This window comes from Tympanuchus pallidicinctus, unplaced genomic scaffold, assembly GCF_026119805.1.
Source record: "Tympanuchus pallidicinctus isolate F22 unplaced genomic scaffold, pur_lepc_1.0 scaffold17, whole genome shotgun sequence".
In the NCBI taxonomy this organism is placed as follows: domain Eukaryota; kingdom Metazoa; phylum Chordata; class Aves; order Galliformes; family Phasianidae; genus Tympanuchus; species Tympanuchus pallidicinctus.
Genome location: NW_026294690.1, coordinates 2,448,513 through 2,470,254, shown reverse-complemented (window position 1 = coordinate 2,470,254; position 21,742 = coordinate 2,448,513). Strand labels below are relative to the sequence as shown.

Below are 21,742 nucleotides of genomic sequence, written 5' to 3'. Positions count from 1 at the left end.
GTGTCAAGCAAACTGAGGCCGTGAGTGTCTCTGCGGACGAGCATGCCCCGGGGAAGCGCCATGCTCTGGGTGCTCACCACCACGGGTAGCCGTTACCTTCGCTGTCCGAGACAACGCAATGGGAATCGTCCATGCCGTAGCCCTCCTCATGCTTGTACAAGTGGTTCCTTGGCACGTCTTTGATGTGCTCTTGCACATCAGGCAACGAGTGGCTGGAGCAGAACTGGGAGCAGGGGTCCCCCGCAGACTGCGGAGGGACCACGGAGCGCGACCCCCCCACCGACTTGCCCAGGGGGCTGATGGGGCTTTCCTCCTCAGAGGGCTGCGTGCGGACCGGAGCCCGGCCCCGGCTCTGGCTCATGCCGAGGGATGAGGGCTTGGAGCCGCCCTTCTGGGAGCGTTCCGCAGCCTCCCGCTCGAAGGACTTGCTGCGACCACCTGCGTCACGACCGGAAGACTTCTCCAGCCCGTAGGTGGAGGAGCGGGTTCTGCCACTGCTGGAGTAGACCCGCTCCTCCTCATCCACCAGGTCCCGGCTGGACACGCCGTAGTACTTCTGCTGCTCATATACGTTCTTCTTGAGCCCGTAGGTGATCTCATCCTGCAGCTTCTTGGCCCGGGAGGCCACGTTGCTGCTGCTGACCGATGTTGTCACTGCGTAGGAGGCCAAGTCTGACTCCACGTCTTTGGCTTCTTCAATGGGAGAGAACTTTGAGATCTTCTGCTCCATGCCCTGCTTCCTGTGCTTGCTGCGCTTGGATGAGACAACGGCAGGTGCCAGGTTCTTGGATGAGTGCTTTGGCAGCGCCGTGCCAGAGCCGTGCTTGTCTGCCCGTGAGGAGTGCCGGTACTCGCTATCCCCGTAGTAGTAGGAGCCCGCCGAGCTCCCCGACACCCTGCCGTTGCTCTCCCGGTGGTAGCTGTTCTTCCCACGATGGTCAGGGCCGTGGTGGTCATAGATGTCCTCCTCGGATTCATCCTCTGCCTTGCTGTAGCAGCACGGCCGGCTGGACCCCTCACCATCCAGCATCTCGCTCTTCTCTTTGCTGTGGCGGCCGTTGGCGCCCGTGCCCGCTGGCTCCACTTTCTGCCCATCCACCACTGGGCTCTCCTTGGTGAGCTCGCTGATGTCCTCAATCATCACGTAGTTCCGGGGAATGTTCTGCTCCAGGCTGGTGTAGAGAGACTCAGAGGAGAAGCTGGTTGACGGGCCCTGCGTGACGCTGGTTCTGTCAGCCAGCCGGGCTTCGGGCGCCTTGTACTGCTCATAGCTGCTGCTCACCGCCGCCGCACCGAGGGTGACATCAGGGACAGCAGAGGAGCTGGTGGCCGCGCTTATGACCTCGTAGTTGGTGGGGATCTTCTGCTCCAGCTCGGCCAGCGAGGTCTGCCGTGGCTTCTGATGTGCGTCTGACGGGCTCTGGTAGAGCACAGGCTGTGCTGCGGGCACACCGGCTGTGCCGGGGAAGGTGCCCTGGGCTTGGTAGGGGTTTTGGGGCCGGAAGCCTGGCTGGTCGGGGGCACTCAGCTCTGGGTACACGGTGCCAGGAGCCGGGAAGGCGGCAGGCGAGGCGAAGGCAGGCAGTGGGGCAGGTGGCAAGCCGTCCTGTGTGGTGCTAGCAGCAGGGAATTGGGGCGGTTGCGGGCGTGTGGCAGGGAAGGTGGGGGGCCCCGGTGGGGCCGCATAGGGGTAGGCAGCATAGGAGGCGGCGGTGAAGTCGGGGTACTGGGCAGCAGGCGCGGGGCGCAGCCCGGCGCTGTCATAGGTGGCGAGGCGCAGGCTGTGCAGCTCGCTGTCGGACAGGTAGTCGCGGCGGTCAGCCAGGCCGCGCAAGTAGGGGTGGTCCCGCGTCCCTCGGTCCTTCAGCAGCGACTCCTTGCGCTGCGTGATGCCCAGCTCCAGGTACTTCAGCTTGGCGTCAATCTCCTTTTCCTCCTCGTCCAGCTCCGCCTGCTTCTTGCGAAGCTTGGTCGACTCGTGCTCCACCAGCTTCAGGTCACGGTCCAGCTCCTTCAACAGGCTGGCCTTGGTGACCGGTGCTGCGGCAGGGGCCTTGGGGGCCAAGCTGCCCAGGTAGAGCTGTTGGGTGGCCGGGCTGCCCAGGGCCGCGTGGGGCTCCTCGGGTGGTGGGCTGGGCAGAGTGCGCTTCACCTTGCGTGCCAGCGGGCTCGACTGCAGTGTGCTCACCTGCAAAGGCAAGGGGAGGCCGTCAGCAGTGCGGCCCCAGCCCCCCAGGGTTGAGTGCCCCGCACATGTTCCCTCATGCCCCATGCAAGCAGCGTTTATGTAAAGGCACAATAAATAGAATGGAAGTAACAGGCAGGGCACTTTCTATGAATAATTACCATGAGTGGCAGCAAGCCAAATGCCAGGCTGGCTGCTGGCATGCCTGCAGAGGAGCACTGCTAAGTGCTGCACAAGCCCCTGCAATGCTCTCCAGCAGGGCTGGGAAAATTGGCAGTGGGGCGATGGCACGGGACCCGCTGAGATGGAAGCTGTCACAGAGCTGTGTTCCCCCACTGCACCCTGCGAAATGTAGATTGTGTTTGGGGATGTTGGACAACCCACCACCTGCCTACCCTTCTCCCCTTTGTATGGAGGGGTTTTGCCAGGTCGTGCCTCAGTTTCCCCACCTGCAAAATGAGGCTGTTTGCGGATGGGAGTGTGAGCTGCTGCACCCCAAAACTGAGCTGTGCAGGAGAGGGAGGGCAGCCGCTGTGGGATGTGAATATCCAGGGTCCTGCCATGGTCACGCTGTGCTGCTGTGCAGCACCAGGGCTCCCCGAGTGCCTGCTGACCTGGAGGAGCCGCCTGCTGCCTGCTCGGAGGTGCAGGGCCACGTGTCCATGCATGCAGGCTGCCATCAGCCGCTGCGGGGAGCCAACCTTTTGAAATATTAATTGCTGCAGCACTAATGAAACTGAAATGGCCTGAGGTGCCTCCTGGGGCCACTCTCCAAAGGAAAGGTTATTTATTGTGGGATGAGAGTGAGTTGAGTGACTGCATCTCTCCTGCTCACAGTGGTGAGATGTCACCAGAAAAGATTCAGCTCAGGTCAGCCTGGCCAGGCACACACAGGGAAGGATGCCGTGTGAGGACACGTCTGAGCCCAGCAGGGTGAGACGTGCACTGAGCTGGGACACAAAGTGCCATCACCGGGGTGGGTGCCCGAGCATGACCCCGCACACACGTACCTGGGTGCCTGGGAGCAGTGAGTGCTGGTAGAGGGAGAACCTGTCCTTGCCGGCCTCCTCAGAGGTGGGGCTGATGGGCTTGGGGTCGGACAGTGAGCGCTGCATGGTTTTGATGGGACGCGGCAGCGTCTGCTGGCGCTGGGCCGAGTCTGTGAAGTGCTTCTGGGGTGGGACGTGCGCCTTGTTGAGCCGCTCACTGGTGGCGAAGGAAGACTCCAGCAGGCGGTGTGGGGACAGCGGGGACACGGGCGAGTAGAGGACCTGGGGGGAGCGGGGAGGCTGGCGGGTCACCAGCTGGGAGAGGGAGTCAGCCGGCAGGTGGGACTGGTACCCGATCTCCAGAGGGTCTGGCTTCTTCTTCTCAAACTTGCCGAGGGTCTGCTGCCGGACAGCGTGGGGGTCCAGAGGCCCTGTGCTGACCATCTGGAGGTTGGTGGAGTAGGGAGTGATGGTGGTGGGCACCGTGAGCTGGGGCACCACGATTCCGGGCTGTGGGGGCGGCTCAGGTTCCGTCTGACAGGCGAGGCTCTCGCCCCGCTGCGTCTTCTCCGGGGCTGAGATGTACTTGATGATCTCCACACGAGGGTCATGGGTGGTGATGTGGATGGAGGGCGAGACACGGAGGAGCTGGTCGGGCTCAGTCTGCACCGAGCAGTCGCTAATGGTCTGGATGCCAACGCTGGCCACGCCGCGTGCTGTGCCGTCCGCCTTGCCCTCAGTGCCGGCATCGGCGTGCCGGGAGGGCCGCGAGCGCCGGCGTCGCACAGGCTGCTCCCACTCTCCGCTGTCCTCCTCATCTGTCTGCACGCTGCAGTCGGTGCTGCGCCGTGACCGCCGTCGCCGCGACAGCATGTACCGCTCCTCGCCATCCTCCTCATCTGTCTGCACACTGCTGTCCGCTGTCTTCCTCGCTGTCTCCTTCTCATAGGCGTCCCGCAGACGCGGCATCGAGTTCCTCTTCTTGATGCCCCGTCCGGGCTCCCAGGACTCCTCGGCCTGCAGTGACATGTCCGAGGCTGAGCTGCTGAGCGGCCGCTGCGGTGCAGGGTAGCGTGGGCCACTGGCAGTTTCAGGACCCCCGGGCAGCGCCTGGCCGGCTGGTGTCCAGCCACGTCCATTGTGCATTGGGCCCCGTGGCACCTCGGCGGGCCCCTCGGGTGGACGGCTGATGGGCTCGGCACCAGCGGGGGGGAAGATGGTCTTCTGCCTCTTCTGCTCTTCCAGCTGCTGCTGCAACTGGTGCTGCAGCTGGTGGATGTGCTCGAGCTGCAGGCGCTGCTGGGCCAGCTGCTCCCGCTGCAGCGCCAGCTGCGCGTGCCGCTCCTCCTGCTGCTGCTGCAGCACTTGCTGCTTGATGCACTGCAGTTCCTGCAGCTCCCGCTGCACCAGCAGCTGCTCCTTCTCCCGGTGCCGCTGCAGCTCAGCGCGCTCCCGCTCCAGCTCTTCCTGCAGCCGCAGCTGCCGCAGCTTCTCCAGCTCCACACGCTCCCGCTCCAGCTGCAGCACGTGCTCCTGCTGCTTGCGCTGCCGCTCTTCCTCGCGCTCCCGCTCCTCCCGCTGTACGCTCTCCGAGGCTGGTTTGGGCACGGGGGCTGCCTGGCCACCCTCCTTGCTGCCCGCTGCAGGAGGCTCGGTGCGGGGCGCTGCTCCTGACGCCTCTGCTCTCTGCATGCCAGTGGCGGGTGCGGTGGGGGCTTTGGCAGCGGGGCCTGTGCCTGGTGCAGTGCTGACTGCCTTGCCCAGGTAGACGGGTGTCTCCATCATCGAGGAAGCCGGGAGGCGGCTGGGGGCTGGATAGCGATAGAGGCCTTGTGGGGCCAGTGGGACGCGCGGCGCAACGACAGGCACCCTGGCCAGGCTGGCGAGCGGGACAGCGGCCATGCCGGGTGGGCCGTAGGGCCGGTACAGCCCACGCAGCATGGGTCGTAGCACGGAGGCTGGCTGGGTGGTGATGGGCAGCGTGGAGGCGATGGGTGTGTTGATGGTAGAGTAGATCATGCCATCGGCTGCCCGCACGGTGGCGGAGGATGCAAACATCTGCCTGACGGCACCCAGGCGCACGCCGGGCACGTTGTACTGTGCCAGGCTGCCGAAGCCCTGCCGTGTCTCGGGGACGGAAGGGTTGAACATCCCGCTGGGTTTTGGGGCCACGGCGCCCCCTGGCTGGGCTGGCAGCCCCCTACCGCCGGGGCCATAAGACAGTGTGTCGGGACCATTGGCGTGCCGGGCCCCATACTGGTGGTCCATGGAGTTGAGTGCAGCACACATGCGGCTGATCTCGCGCGCAGTCGTAGCGCTGTAGTGGGCCAGGCTGGACTCCTGGAAGCTGGCCAGGTCCCCTCGGGGTGAGTAGCGGTAATCGGAGTAGATGTTGGAGGCTGAGCTGTACCTTCTCATAGGGAGCGGGTGGCCCAGCAGGTCAGCGGGCTGGCGCAGGTCAGAGTAGGAGCCATACTGCAGCCCTTGGCCCAGATACCCACCTTCAGCAAAGCCGATGCTGTAGGAGTGCTTCATGGTGCTCAGGTCCACCGCGGCCTCGTGGAAGGGTTGGTCCCCCTTCAGTGGGTAGTAGTTCATGCCGATTTCTGACAGGTTGGTGTCCGACATGGAGGAATAGAGTCTCCCAAAGGTACCAGCGGGGTAGAATTTGTGCTCCTCATAGAGTGCAGGTGCCGGCTGCTCCCTGTATGGGAAGGTCTCTGGCAGCTCTGGCTCCCTGCTGCCATACAGGGGCCCACTGGCCTTCCTGCTGGGGACCGTGTCCGCAGCCTTCTTCTCTGGCACCTTGGAGGTGGGATTGAATGCACCGGTGCAGCTGCTGCCAAAAGGGAACTTGTAGACCACGTCACAGCAGGCCACCTGACTCTCTGCCTTCACGCCTGTGAGGTCCAGCACGTTGGCTGGAGGCTCTTCCTTCAGCACTTTGGTCACAGGGCCAGCTGTCACATCCTCCACCTGCACCATCATCACCTGGGACTTCTTGCCACCCAGGGCAAGGAGAGGGCTCTGGGTCTTCAGCTCCACCGGCACCGCACGGTACAGCTCCGAGCCCTGCTCCTGCTGGAATGGCTGTTGAAGGCCGCTGACACTATGCGCAACACTGGTCTGTGTGATGAGCACATCCTTCTTTACCATCTGACTGGGCAAACTGTACCTGGAGAACTTCGCTTGGGGAGAAGCTGGTGGCTCGGGCTTGCTGGTGGGTGCAGGGCCAGCTGCCCCACTGGCTCTGCCAGCACCCGTCTGAACGCCCTGCTCCACCTGCTTTACCTGTGCCAAGCACACCGGGCTGCCGGCCCCCTGCCCAAAGTCCATCCGGCTCTGGAAGGGGTCTCCATAGACCACGGGCTGCTTAGGCTGAGAGATGAGCATCGGGGAGGCGATGGCAAGGCCGGCGGTGCTGGAGGCTGCGATGATGGCGTGGGGCTGCTCCTGGGCATTGAGGTTGATGATCAGGGGCTGGATGGCTGTGGACTGCCGGCTGGGGATTTGGTCCAAGGTTAGGCAGTACTTCCTGGCCTCGGTGGCCAAGGAGGTGAGATCCATGCCTTGGTCTGTTATGATGATGGGAGCTGATTTCAGAGCAGTGCGCAGGTCCACAGCGCTGCTGCTGGGCACCTTGGGCCCTGGCTCCACACGGGAAGTGCCGGGGATGGAGGAGATGCGGCACAGTGATATGTTCTCTGCAGGCAGTGCTCCCCAGCTATACAGCCCCGTGATGCCATCGGGGCCTGAAGTCACGGGCACCTTCTGGGCTGGGTCCTTCACATGCTGTGCCCGGATGAATGTGCCCAGCGGCTGCTCTGGCTCCTGACCGTACCCGTGGGTGATCACCTGCTGGCTTATCCTGGTGGGGGATGAGGCAGGGGACTCAGAGGAGCTCGGTGGTTTGGTCTGGCTGGCTGCATCGGCTGCTAGTGTGATCAGCATGAAGGGTGCATCCTGTGAGGACTGCTGCCGGGTCAGGCGAGGCGAGCCTGCCTGATGTGGTGTCTGTGTCCCCTGGGCCACCATGGGGGAGGAGGCTGAGGGGCCGGTGGTGGTGGGGACATCGTAGGTGAGGAGGGGACTTTGCGTCTGCGTGGAGAACTCAGCAGTGGACTTGGTAGTGGGGCCAGAGGGCACAGCAGCTCTGGGGGCAGCGCGAGTGGGACTCTGAGTGGGAGACGTTGGCGAGAGCGGGGGGCTGGAGCTCTTGAAGAATGAGTACGTCTTGGCTGGTGGGGGCTTGCCATCACTCACCCCTTGGAGCTTCTCCCTCACCATTTGCACGCTGGTCTCCACCCCCACCTTGCTTCGTGTGATGTCCTCTGTCTGCGAGCCGTAGCTGATGGTGCTTTTCGACGGGCCATAGCTCCTGGCAGGTGTGGAAGCAGCCTCTGCAGAGCTGTAGATCCGTGGTGTGCTGGTGGGGCTGGCCACCGCTGTTGTGACCATGCTGGTACCTTTGCTGTAGGTGTAAGGAGCTGTGATGGGCTTGGGAGCTGGGCTGGGTGCTGCTGGGGTGCTCTGGAGCTTGGCCAGGTCTTGTCCCTCTTTGGCAAAATGCTGTGTTACCCGGACGTCGGGAACCGCCTTGCTGCCCTCAGAGGTTGAAAAGGAGACAGGAGCAGAGAGCTGCGTGGGGCTAGTGCCGGGGGTGAGGGGTCCCCCATTCTGCTTCATTAGCTCAGCATATGCACTCTCGGCATTCAGAAAGTGCTTCTCCTGGTACGCCTCCTCCTGTCCTTTCTTCTTGTCTCCCTTCTCCACAGCCAGGTCAAATGAGGAGGACTGGTGCATCCTGGCAATGCTCTGCGAGGTCTGCAGGATCTCCTCGTACACTGCACCAGGCTTCGACAGGGAACTCGAATAGTCGGGCTGCGAGGGGCGTGTGGGGCCACTGTCATAGCCGTATTTGTCCGCATACTGGTACTGGAAGCCGTTCTGCCCCTCGGTGCTGCGGTATCCAACCTGCTGGTAGGTGCTACCACCATAGGAAATGTCCTGCTGGGCCTGCTGGACCTGCTGCTTCTGCATCATCTCTGCCTTCCTCATCATCTCCTCGTAGGCTTCCTCGGCGCTCTTGAGGGGCTTGCTGGTGGGCTGCACATTCTCCACCTTCTCTGTGGGGGAGTACAGTGACATGAAGGTTGGCAGGTTGTACTCACTGCCCGACTTGTACAGCTTGGAGGTCACGGCATCAAAGCTCTCAGCCTCTGAGTCGATGGAGGGCGAGTACTCAGAGCAGGAGGAGCGGTGCAGCTCCTCCATCTCCGCCGCCTGCCGCAGCTCCTCAGTAGGAGAGGCGTCCTCGATGGGGGACAGGTTGCTGGGGGGGGTTTTGGAGCGCTCCCTCCTCCGCTGCGCCCTCAGCTCCTCCTTGTCACGCTTGGTCTTGCGTGCCGTGCTGCGGATGCGCTGCTGCTCCACCTCCCGCATCTTCTCCTGCTCCCGCAGCAGCTCTTCTTCCTCCCGCAGCTCCTCCTCCTCTGATGAGTCCTCAATGGTAGGCAGCAAAGGACCGTGTGAGCGGTGCCGAGCCTTCCTCTGCTGCTTCACCTCCTCCAGGCGCTGCCGCCGGCTGGGGCTGCTGTCACTGTCCTCCTCCAGGGAGGAGATGGAGGTGGGTGAGGTGCCCGAGGTGTAGCTGGGTGTGGTGGCCGGCAGGGTGGACGAATACTCACCACGGGATCGCTCCTCGGGTGATCCCATCAGGCTCTCCATCTCCAGTTCGGGCTCCCTCTCCAGCCCAGCGTCAGCCTCCTGGCTCACCTCCATCTCCCTGCCATAGCCAGTGGTGCTGTTCAGTTCAATGGTCTTGAAGCGCCGCAGGCCTCCCTGGGTTGTGCTTATGTCATCGCTTTCTGCTGCCTCCAGCTCCTTCCTCTCCTCCTTGTAGAGGCCACCGGGGCCGTGCGGCAGGCGCCGCTTGGCTGAGGAAGGCTCTTTTCCTTTCTCCACCTCGGCTTTGGGGGCACTGCACTTGGAGCGCCCGTAGCCCTCCTCCTCCTCCTCCTCAAGGTTGTCCTCCTCTGCACTCATCTCCAGGATCTGCCTGCGCATGAACTCCTCGTCAGCCACCTCCTCCCGGCCCTTGGGATGTCCAGGCACCGGGGAGAAGCCCCCCTCACTGCTGTCCTCCACGTAGTCGTGCCGCAGCTTGCTGCCAAACTCATCCGAGGACTCCACGCTCTCCCGCTGCTCCCTCTGGTTCTCCCAGTCCAGCGAGTCCTCATCCTCCTCCAAGATGTCCTCCAGCTCCTCGTCTGAGTCAAAGGCTTCAGGGGTGATGGAGAGATACCGAGGCCGCTGCCGCTGCCGCTGTTCCTCCCGTGCCTCTGAGCCCTTGCCGGTCTCTGCCGGGGCCCCCCGCGCCTCAAGCAGTGGCCGCATGCTGCTCTCTAGCTTGGTGAGCTCAGAGGGGCTGGGAGGACTTTGCCCTGCCAGCCCAGTGCCACTCAGTTTCTCCTCCTCCTGCTGCACCAGCCCCGTGATCTCACTCTGCGAGCTGGAGATGCCATCCGAGGAGTAGCCAGTGTCACTCAGACTCTGGGGGCTGCGAGACAGGTCCGGGGGGTAAGGCTTGCTCGTGTCCTGCAGGTGAGAGGGAGCGTGGAGTTAGGGTATGTGAGTGCCCCAAGCAGGAGGGGACCTGGGACGCCCCCCAGAGCCCCCCACCTGACAGCAAATGCCAGAAGGCTGCATAATGGCAATACCTTCAATTTTCTATTGCTGAGAGACCCAGCAATGGCTGAGCCCTCACTGTAACCCTTGGGATATTTACGGCTGTGAGCACATCCCTAGTGAAGGGGGCAGGAGCTTGGCCTCAGGCAGCACTGGGAGTACAGCACTGGCTCTGGGTGTGGGCAGGGAGCAAGAGACTGGCAGCACAGCCCGGAGGGCACAGCTGGGCTGGAGGCAGTGTGAGGCCAGCAGCCTCTGAAGGCAATTTAATTTCTCCAATGGATAGCCCTGCAGAGGACACTGGAGAAGCAAGGCAGTCCCCAGGATCCTCATTGGATGCCAGCAGGAATAAAGGCATTGCTTTAATTGATAGTACAATGAGGCAGCACTGCAATGAGACTCAGTGTCACACTCAGCAGTGGGGGCTGTGCCTGAGAGCCTGTGAGCAGGGGTACCTTGGACCCCATGGGATTGGGGACCACCAGGGTGCAAGCAGCCTCCCTCCCCAAGGGCCATGATGGCTCCCTGGCGCAGCCATCCCAGTGCTGTTGGGCTGTTTCCCCAAAGCACACTGAGTTAAAGAGGGAAAAAAAAAACACAGAATGAGCTCGGGAATGCCCATTTCTGCAGTACAAGCTGGAAATGTTTCAAAATTAGCTTTGCATTTAATGAGAACTCCGACTGCCCTTTAAAACCAATGGGGCAAAAACTACCTGAGCTATTGCATTATGAACAGAAGATCCGGAGCGGTTCGGACTCTTGGGAAGCACTGTGCTTTGACTGCGGGTGTGAAAAGTGCCTCTCTGTGACATGGAACACAGTGACCACGGGGACAAGGGCAGAGCTCACCTCCAGCTCCTTCGCCTTCTGCGTTTCAGGGGCTGCACGTCCCTCCTTGCTCTCCCCCTCCAGTTTGGGGCTGACGCTCTTCCCCTTGGGCGCTGCGACAGATGGCTCCGCAGCAGCTTTGGGCAGCGGCTTCTCCTCTGCTAGCACCAGTGGCTTCTTCTCCGGAGCAGGGCTGGGGGCCCTGCTCTGCTCGGGTGCCCGCAGGCTCCTGGCAGGGGAAGGCTGCCGTTCGGGAGGTGCCACCGGCTCGGCAGGGACCGGTGCCCGCTGGCTGGCTGCTGTCGGCTGGTGCCGAGGGGAGCCGCTCACGGGTTGCTTTGGCGCAGGCATCGGCATCGGGGCAGGGTCTGCCAGGCTCCCTTCCAGCAGCCTCTGGGTTTGGCAGTTCAGACACAGCCATTCGTTTTTCTGCAGGACACGGAAAGGAAGCGTCATGTTAGAAATCGGTGCCAACGGGGCCTCCCTTTCTCCGGTGCCCAGCAGAGATGGGCATCACGGTGAGCCCTGGGATGGCAAGGTTCTGTGCTGGCTCTGGCCCCATCACCAGCAAGAGCACAGATCTCAGCAGTCAGTACGCCATGGGGCTGTGCCTCACTATGCACTGACGACCATCAGAATGTTCCATTCCTCCCATCTTGCCTTAGGGTGAAAAGTCCTAATTGCGGTTTGTGACAACACAAAAATCATTCTTGCTTTTTATGCCCCCTTCATATCATCCTGGAGGAGTTTTAACGAGGAAGACTAGATCTCTTGCAGACTACACCAAAACACCTTCAGCATCTATTCGAGGGGGAACGAGCCCAGTGTGAACCTGCCTTTGGCTCCAGGTGTGCTGCCTGTGGGCTGGGGTGTTTGGCCCTGCCTGCTCTGTGAATAAGAGCAGCTGAAAAGTCCACTGGAAATGGGGAGATGCAGCTTACTGGGCTGCTGTGCGACTGACCGCACATCAAAGCAATGCATTGGGCATCAGTAGGAATGCATTGGGCATCAAAACAATGCACTGGGAATCAAAGCAATGCATAGGGCATCAAAGAAATGTACCAGGCACTGAAAACAACAGCATGGGGGAAGGCCCAACCAAGACAATCCGGAGGACAGGTTTGGGTCCCCAAGGGGACCCCAGGTTTAGGTCAGACAAACCATGGTGCAAATGCCAACACATCACAACCCAAGTGCCCGCACTGCTGGTGGGTCCCAGCTTCTTGCTGCAGTTTGTTTTCCTTGCTACAACAGAGGCCTAACAGCATAACCATAATGCTCGGGGATCTTTTTTTTCTAGGTTATCAGAAAGTACTGGCTACACGAGTATGTGAAGAAAAAACTTCCCCAAGATATCACCCCAAGTACACGCTGTGCGGAAAAGAACAAGGCAATCTCATTGAGCGAGGCTCTCAGCAAGAGCCTTCATTTCATGACCTGGAAAAAACAGCGTGCAGCTGGGGCTGTAAGAGAGCCTGCAGGGAGAGGCAGAAGCCCTGCTCAGGGCTCACAAGCACTCTCCCACTCCGAGTCCTCAAAGGGCTATTTTTACCCTCACAGGAATGTCCAGGAATAGGGCCCTGACGTTTGCTTCACTTTTGATGTTTCATCATTTTAAATCTTCTCTCTTTTCTCGGCTCACAGCCATCTCTCCCCATTCCCCAGGTAAGCCTTTCCCCCTCCCCACAGCCCCCTCTCCTCCGCCCGCCCTATGCGGGAGCATCTTCAGAAAGCATCAGGGTTGCACAGGGCCATAAAAGAAACCCTTCAGCACGGTAATATTTAATTACTGCTTAATCAAAGAGAAAGTCTAATTAAGGGGCAAGTGCAGCCTATTGTATCCTAATGATTGCATTTGTCTTCTTTTATTTCGGAGCTAGCTCTCATCATGTTGCCTCTGAATCAGATCTCCTTGCCACGCTCAGCTCTATAATTATTTCAGGCGGCAGAAGAAAATGTAATTGTGTGACACAAATTGAATCCCTTCCTCACAGAGACACTCAGCCCTGCGTTTTTCTTCCAGGAATCCCATTTTCCTTGCAGAGCTGCTCACGTGGAGGGGCAGGGAGGGCAGGTGTGATGGGGATGGCACAGCTGCTTGGCCCCTTTTGGGGTGATGCAGGCCATGGGGAATGGGGAGCTTAGGGAAGGGTCAGGTCCCACCTGGGGTGGTGCCTTCGTGCCCTTGGGCTCTGGCCAGCATACTGCAGGGATAGCCACGATGGCAGCCCCTGCACATCCAAAGCTCAGCCTCCAAACCCGGTGCCTTGTTGGCTCTGGGCTGCCCAGGCAGAGCAGCGGGTGCTGTGTGAGAACAGAGGTTTGGGTGGAGCTTAGGAAAGACCCTTTGGTGGCAGTGGTGCCGCCCCAGGTTGCTCACCAGGTCTGAGCTGGACGGAGCCTGGCTGCCCTGTCCCCGTACCGATCGCCACCCTGCACTGGGGACCCCACAAGCGCTTCCCCAGGGGCAGGGGGCATGCAGTGGGCTGAAGCTTATGGGACCCCCAAGATCAGCTGAGCATGAACCCTGCCACAGGAACCGGGGGGCTCGTGGGGCCCCACACCTCCTCAGCTGCCACCAGCTTTGCGCAGCTGCGATGGCTCAGCTCTGCAGGGCCACACTGAGAACCAGAGAAGGGAACGCTCTCCATTAAAAATAGCCCTGCCAGGAAGATTGCAGAGCCACGCTGAGCTGCCCGTCCCCAGCAGCGAGCAGGGAGGCTATGGCACAGGGAGGGGGCTGCAGCTGGCTGGGCTCAGCCTCTGCTCCGGGTGAGATGTGCCAGCCGGACTGGGGCACCTCTGCCGTTCCTCCTCACCGACTGGGCAGTGATTGCAGCTCCCACGGCCCCTCTTTAGGCTGAGGGGCCCATTTACCCCTTGGCAGCCGCTGGCGGCTGGCCAGAGCTGCGCTCGCCAACCCCTGACGGGCTTTACCAGACCATTGTTTTAATTTACTAATGGGCAACGACAAAACGGTAATTAAGGACAATAGAAGCCTTCCCGCATCATTTTGGTCATCGCCACCGCTTGGCAACTTAATTAACTGCTGAGTCCCCCAGCGCCGCCGGGTTACGTTCCACCGCGAGCTCCAGCAGCTGTGCCAACACAGCCAGCCCTGGCATAGCCCAGCGCTGCCCACAGAGCCCCTCCTGCACCTCATCTCAGAGCTCTGCTGTTATTTGTGCTCCTCAGCATTATTTTACACATTCCAAGCGATAGATATTAAAATACCGGCACGGAGGCTGCACAAAATCAGATAAGCGGCGCGAGGTATAAGTATCCTACAAGCCAGATCTCATCTCCCAGCATTACACACAGCGAATATCCCACGAATATTTCATTTATTTGCTGACAAGCCCTGCGCAGGGCTCATTCTGATGACAGATGGGTGCCTGGGAAATATGGAAAACACTTCTGCTATCTGAATCAAGATCCAAATTAGCAGCAAGAGCCTTGCAGAATGGCTTCTCGAGCCCTGCTCCATCTCAAGGATCTGTCTCCCAGCTCCTTGCACGTGAACACTGCCGTAATTCATTTCGCTCCCTGGATGCTGCTGCCCAAATGCCAGCTAATGCTTCTTCCCTCGGTTTCAGCTCATTGGCACAGCTGAATTCTCCAGAGCAATCCCTCCATGGGCTGCATGCGATGCCCCTCCATGTGTGCCAATGAGTGCTTCCTCGGGTGGGAACCAGTGGAAAGGATGAGCCCAGCATGCACTGTGGTCCAAGCAGGGGCTGCGTGTGTACCATCCCTGCCCAGCACTTCCCCCTATTTAGGGTTGGTTCACGCGGTGAGCAATCGAGTGGGCAATACTCCATTTCTGGGGATAGCAGATGAGTCCACTATCTCTAATTTAAATAATACAGCTTGGGATTTCCTTCATCTTGTTCCAAGTGCTGCCTTCTCAACCAGAAGCCCCACAAGGGCTTGGAACCAGATGCTCTTCAAGGTCCCCTCCAACCCAAGCCATTCTATAGGGCAAGTTTTGGCCCAGTTGCCAATCTCCCAGTGTTTCTCTGAGGAGGAGGCAGGATCCCCTGCTTCCCAGCTGCATTGTGCCCCACGCACAGAGCAAACACAGCAGCACGAAACCACGGGTACCGCTGTCTGCGCGTCCCTTGGCAGAATCTATTCTACATTAATTGGCTTCATTAATGTGAACCGGGTGAGCATCAGTGCCACCACAGCTCACAGATTAGCTCAGCCAAAAACCACTGATGTGGTTTTCATCACTAAACAGAGCATTTGACTGCAGAGTGGAGCAATGCTCCCCAGCACTGTCATGTCGGCACCCATCCCCAGAGCCCTCCCAGGCAGGGGGGATACAGTCCCTGCCCGGCTCTTCCCCAGCCGCGGTGATGTAGCATCACACTTGGCACAGCAATAATGTGATTAAAAGCGGCACGGGGTAATCTCCCTGCCATCACACCTTGATGCAGCTTCTCCTCCCCAGGGAAAAATCACGGGTGGGGATTTTCCTTCCCCGTTTCTGCCCCCTACTCCGCACCCGCTGGGCAGTGGCAGAGTGGGCCAGCAGAGCTGAGCAGCCCTCGCCATGCCCAGCAGCGCTGGACCGCAGCCACCGCGCGCGCCGCCGCCACGCACCGCACTGACCAGCAAGGGATTAATGCAGCTGAAAGCCTTTGGCTGATGAGTAATAGCGGCGCTCCCTTCGCCTTCCTTCGAGGAACGAGCACGCCCATGCCAAGTGCGGCTTACTGCATGCCGGCACCGCGGGACGAGCCCAGCAAGCACAGCCACAACGGAAGGGACAGCAGGGAAGGGCTCTCCCAGCGCACAGGCTGGCCGTCAGCACCACCTCCATCCCTTTTCGATGTCATCCCTCCTTCTGTAACTACCTGAGCAGGAGCACCTGACTGCTAACAAGTAATTACTGCTACCATCAATTAGCACCTTATTCCCAAGGCAAAAGCCGCTTGACTCAGCATTTCAGACCCAAAAATCCAGGCCACATAGCCTGGCAGCATCGATCTGTGCCCTTGTGCCCTTGCAGCCCAGGTCTTTGCACCGTGACAACCCAACCTCGCCAACGTCCACCTCAATTCTCTGCTCCCACCCACTTCGCACCCCTTCCCAAAGCAGCTCAGCTCCCTGTGCCAGCAAGCGCCTTCTGCATTTTCCGTGCTAAAAATCTTCTCGAGTCTCAAGAACGTGTTTCTAAGTTAAAAGATTTAAACTATTTTCCAATCAAGTGAGAGTATTTCCAAACGAGACGGGTTCCAAGTTCTGGGTGCTGCGTGGGCTGTGTGAAGGGGCTGCTAAAAACGGGTACACAGCTGTCTAAAATTTTGAAACCGGTGCTTTTGGGGAATATATATAGCCATCCCTCCCCACTCAACATATTTCCTTCCAGTTCATTAGATTAAAAACACAACAACAACAAAAAACAAACAACCAAACAGCCTCAGTCAGATATGGAGTTAATTTTGATGCTCTTGGCTCATCTAGAAGCCCCAGGACACATCCCAGGGCTGCGGACGAGCATCCTTCTCCCCTGGGAAGGGTCCATTTGATGACACTGCTGCAGTAACACGCACATGCAGCAGTGCAAAACAGCTGCTGCAGAAATAACATCCGCGTGGCATGGGGAGGCAGGGCGGCCAGGGGACAGCCACATGCCCAGCTCTCGTGGGACAGCCGAACTCTCATGGTGGAGCTGGGAGCAGAAAAGCCATCTGCCAGCGTGGCCAAGGGTGGTGGAGGTGGATGCAAGAAGGTTGGTGTCTATATGCAGTGAGAGAAGCCAAACGTGCACCCCAGTGCTGCACGTGGCTCTGGACAGCAGCAGGGCAGCACCATGGGCACGGCTCGGCACGTTTCGGAACAGCCAGAAATACACAGTGCCACAAAAGAGTAAGAAAATGATGAGGAATGAGAGCAAGGCTGAGATGCTGAAAGCACTTTTTTCCTCTCTTTTCACTAAGCCCTACTACGTCCTCCTTTTTTTTTTTTTTTTATCTTGGAGAAAGAGCTAAATTAACTCCCAGCTCAGTTCCGAGAGACTGAATCCAAAAGGATGAAGAATTAAGGAGATTTTCTGTTCACAATAAAACACAGCCAACGGCATTAAATCAGAAGAGGGCCTGGTCTGTTTTTCAAAGATTAGCAATGGCTGTCCCACGGAAGACAAGTTTGTATTTTCCTCTTTTCCTCTACCGTGATGGTTCTGGAGCTGCATGGGTCATCTGTAGACCAGCCTCTGTGAAGGCCCTGTGAAACAGAAAGCCCCCAGAGCGCTGGGGACTGCCATGTAGATGCACAGCACTCATTCCTGGGGAGGTTTTCCTGGTGCTGGTGGCTGGAGCTGGCACTGCATGGCCATGGAGGAGGAGCACGGAGAGCTGAGCACAGCCAGCAGGAGCAGGGGAGCTCACAATAGGAGGACAGGAGGAGAACCACTGCCTGCAACAGATAAAGGCCGAAGAGAGGAAAGAAAAAAAGCCAAAATATGATCCCTGATATGCAGGTAGAAGATAGCCCATGAAGTCCTCTGGGATACAGGCAGAGTGCCACAGGCATGAGATGAAGGATGATCGTGTATACGAGGCTAACAGCTGCTGGAGAGGCACAAATTTATCATGCTGACTGCTCTGGGCAGGGGGGGATGCAGAGGTGCTCCAAAGCTCTCCCGTTGAGTGAGCTAAATGCAAAGTACCCTGCTCTGACACATGCAGAATCACAGTCTTTGGGGTTGGAAAAGGCCTTCAGGATCAGCAAGTTCAACCATCTGCCTGACCTACCTGACCTACAAGCCCTGCCACCAAACCACGTCCCTTAGTGCCACGCTCACACATCCCTTCAATACCCACAAGGGATCAGGACTGCACCAATGCCTTCAGCCACTGCCAATGCTTGGCCATCCTCCGTGTGATGAAATTATCCCTAATATCCCACCTAAACCTCCCCTGGTGCATCTTGCATCACCACCTTCTGCCACCCTTTGCTGCCCCTTGCTGGAGCTCACTGCAGTCCAGCCCACGATGAGCGCTGTGAGTGAGAAGTGCTACCGCCCCGTTGATGCCAGTGCTGCCAGAGCTGCTCTCATCTCCTTAGCAAGTCTTGAGCTACAAGTTGAGACACTGAAACCCAGCACAGAGGGGGGAATTTATTCCATCCCCATTAACAGAGCGGTAATACATTGTTCATTTCTGTTCAAATCGATCTGAGCGCGCATTGTAATTTACTCTGCAAAGTAGCACTCCTTAACCAGATTTATCAGCCTGCCAGGCAGCCTTATCTTTAACAGCCCACATTATCAGGATGTATTTCTCAGCCAAGGTTAACAGTAGCGGGAGGATCTCCACACACTGTCTGCATACCAATAATTCTGCAAGAATGCCCAGGCATTGGGCACCACGGAGCCCTGCTCACAACTCCCATCAGGGCATGGGCACAGCACTGGTGGGATATGTTTTCATGGCCACACTGCTGCTGCACACATATGTCACCATGCATAGGTGTGATGAAGAAACCACACCTCTCTGAACCCGGATGGGGGAGATTTCAAGTCTGCAGCCAAATAATGCCTGCAAATAGAAACCTAGCAAAACTGCAGAAAAGAAATACAGTATTCTAATCTTTTTTTTTTTTTTTCCCACTAGACAGGAGGATAAAAGTCCTTAAAAAAAAAAAAAAGAGAGAGAGAGAGAGAGAGAAATCTTATTTAATCAAAACCTTGGTTTTTCGCAGGCACTCATGGTGACTAAAACACCCAGCCACCCATCGAGCAATTTTCTGTCTCTGATAAAAGCTGATTCCAGCTGTTTGATTGCCCTCCTCTGAGCTGCGCAGGGCTCCACATATGCCAGGCAGCAGCCATTCACTTGCAAACCAGACAAAAACCTGCATCCTGCCTTGCAGACCCCAACCTTTGCAGACCCTTTCTTTGGGTTTGAGCCTCTTTCATGACCATGATGACCACGAGCACCTTCGAAGCACGCTGGGGAACTGTCTGTTCCGTGGCCCGGAAGCTGAGGACATCACAAGCCAAATACAAGGTCAGGTTGCCCAGGGCTCCATCCAAGCCTCGAATGCTTCCAGGGATGGGGCACCCACCACCTCTCCAGACAACCTGTCCCAGCTCCTCAGTGTCCTTTGAATAAGACACTTCTCCCTCACATCTCGCACAGATCTCCTCTTTTTCGGTTTAAAGCTGTTCCCCCTTGTCCTCTCACTATGATACCACACAAAAAGTCAGTTCTCCTCCTGCTTATACGCTCACTTCAAGCACTGCAAGGCCACAATGAAGTCTCCCCAGAGCCTTCTCTTCTCCAAGCTAAACAATCCCACTTCCCTCAACCTTTCTCCAGCTCCTGCCTTCCTTTCTTTACCTTTATCTTCTATTTCTACACCCTTACTTGGCCCCTGCCAGCATTTTTACCCTGAAATACTCCTATTCCTTGATGACTGTGAGCTTTAATTTCTGTCTGATCCCATTAAATGACCATTTTTTCAAAAAAGCCTCTGCCCTGCTCCAAGCTCCAAGCTCACCAATCCCAATTCCAGCAGCGCAAGTATTTCAACGAAAGGAACTACATTTATGGAATGAATCAAGTGATAAGCTTGAAAAAGTAACTCTCATAATCTTTCATACTTGTGTACAGGTCAATAATCTCTCATACCAAAAGGCTCAGAAGCATTCTAGAAACGCAGATTGCTACAGCAAAGACGTATGAGCCATTTCACTCCCCACATTACGCACACCAGCACCTCTCTGTACTTCAGCCTTGCATGCTGGAAGACCCCATGGCCATGGGGGGCACACGTGGGATCCCACAAAATACCTACAGAGGGTGTCTGCAATTTGGGGGGTCCAACATATTTGTCATCATCTTCAGAACAACCTTATGTAAAGAACTTGCTTTAATTTAACTTAATAAAAAATAGGTTATTCCTTCTCATACCTAGAAATCAAGCCAGGAGCTCAACTGAAGCATCCTCTGATGCCATCAGAAGTGTTTGGGAACCCTCATTACCCCCTGCTCTCCTGCACACCGCAGCGTTGATGGGCACGAAGAAGCCCAGCTGACGGCAGACGCCCAAAGCCAGGGCTGTTTGTTCAGCCAAGACGAGAGAAAATGACCAGATACAGCAAAACGAAGCCAAGAAACCGAACCAAAATGAAATGGTGCTATTCACACAAAATGGTTGTTAGCACTTTTTTAACCACGTGGCCATTTTAACACGCGTCTGGGAACCTCTTCCTTCCCCACGCGCTCCATGCAGACAGGGCCACATGCAGCAGCTCGGCTCCCTGCAGCCACAGGAGATCTGAGCTGAGCAAACCCTTGAGGCGAGGCACCCAGTGTGCTTTGGTGCTCCAGAAACCTGCTGCTCCGCGCCGGGCACGTGCCTCCGCCTCCAGCCTGCAGCAGGCCCACGTGCCTTCAAGCACTGCTGCCTGGCTCTGCTTCGCTCGCCTCTCCCTGACGCGCTATTTGCTCCCAGCAAACAGATGACTGCTGGTCACGCTTCACAGTTCCCAGCGAGTTGGGAAATTACATAAAGATGGGAATTTCACACCACTTGCGGGTGCCGAGCCCTGCCGTGCGGCGCAATGCTGCCTGCTCACCCAGCTCCACTGTGTGCCATAGCCACAGCCCTGCTCCCATCCCTGCGCCCCAGTGGCACACGTCATCCCCTAATCAGGTCTGCAGTGAGAACGTTTGTTCCAAGCCATTGCAATCCAGTGCTCTTCTGCTTCAGCAGCACTGGGAATCAGGTGCTCTGTGCCCCACGTGTACCCTTAAAAACATGGCAGTGCAAAAAAATAGAAAAGAAAAGAAAACACCCAAGCAAGCAAACTCCAAACGACCACAAAAGCCACAGAGCAATGCAGCTGCATAAGACCAGGCTGGGAGAAGGAGGAGCAGCAGGGAGGGAGCTGATGCTGCTCTCTCCCCTGGCTGCGTTTGTGTCTCCCCCCCTCAGGATACCCGCAGCCCTGGGGGCAGCAGCTGGCCCCACACCATGGCATAAGTGGCCGAGGGAGAGGTCCTGGTGCTGTGCCCCTGCGCTGAGCTGCCTGCAGCCCCATGGGCCGCGTGGGGTTCCTGAGCACGGCACAGCGCGTCCATGGCACGGCCTTATTTTAGTAGGCAGAGCAGATGGCGGTGGGAAGAGAGTGGTGCAGAGCAAGAGTGGGGAGGATGCTTTTGCAGTGAGATCTCAGCTCGGCTGGGGGGTTCGCCGCGTTTTCATGGCACTGCCAGGGGGAGCGCTGAAGGCTGGGGTGGGAACTCCAGGCACGGAGAGCAAAGATGTGGGAGAAGCATGCCCCAGTTTCCAAATACCGCATCGCAGGAACAGCTGCCGTTGGCTCAGCACAGCCTCGTGGCGAGGCACAAACAGAGAGACCCAAAGAATCCTCGCCAAGCGGAGGCAGAGCTCTGGGAAGGCTCCCAGCCCCGGCCAGGAGATGTCCTGGCTCTGCTGGGCTCCCCCCCTTGGGCCAAATCCAAGGCTGCCCCCCGTCCCCTGCAGCCACGGGGGTGCTCAGATCCTACTGGGATGGCACAGAGGAGAGGGAACGCAGCGCTTATCGCAGCCGATGGGAAACAGCAGCAGCTGCTCCCTTAAAGCTGCTTCTGTTCCAAGCACATGGAAAACTGTTTAAGTTGCAAAGTGTCGTCGGGGGCTTTTGGAAGCAGGTTCTTAATTAGCTGAAACTATTTGCTTTTGTGGGTGAATCGCTTCCAGAAGCACCTAAGAGCTTTTAGCAGCAGGAGCACCCTCAGGAGCGAATGGCACCGCTGCGCTCTGCCCCCACAGCCAGCTCCCCCTGGACACACACGTTCTGAGACTGCATTTGGAAAGGAGTCTGCTGTTCCCTCCTGCTGCTCAGGAGGCTCCCTGGAGTTTCTGGAGCACTCGTGCATGCTTTGCCAGGGGAGCAGCAGCTGCTGGGTGCACTGCACATTCCCAGCCCACCCCATCCCACTCCCACACCCACTGGGGCTTTGCTTGCAGCACGTGCCCCCTCTGGGAATTTTAAGCAAGAGATGGGGAGATTTCAGGGATTCTCAGCCTG

The 21,742-nt window shown here is 58.2% G+C and overlaps 1 protein-coding gene across 1 annotated transcript in view; it reads right to left on the bottom strand.

Moving 5' to 3' along the window:
* The window catches only part of BSN (bassoon presynaptic cytomatrix protein), a 55,571-nt gene that overhangs the window by 2,634 nt on the left and 31,195 nt on the right, over positions 1 to 21,742 (bottom strand). Inside the window, exons 4-6 of the mRNA XM_052679024.1 lie at positions 10,711 to 11,118; positions 3,196 to 9,771; positions 97 to 2,188 (exon numbers count right to left, since the gene is read on the bottom strand). Coding sequence (XP_052534984.1) covers positions 97 to 2,188; positions 3,196 to 9,771; positions 10,711 to 11,118 — 9,076 coding nt within the window. The remainder of the gene's footprint in view (positions 1 to 96; positions 2,189 to 3,195; positions 9,772 to 10,710; positions 11,119 to 21,742) is intronic.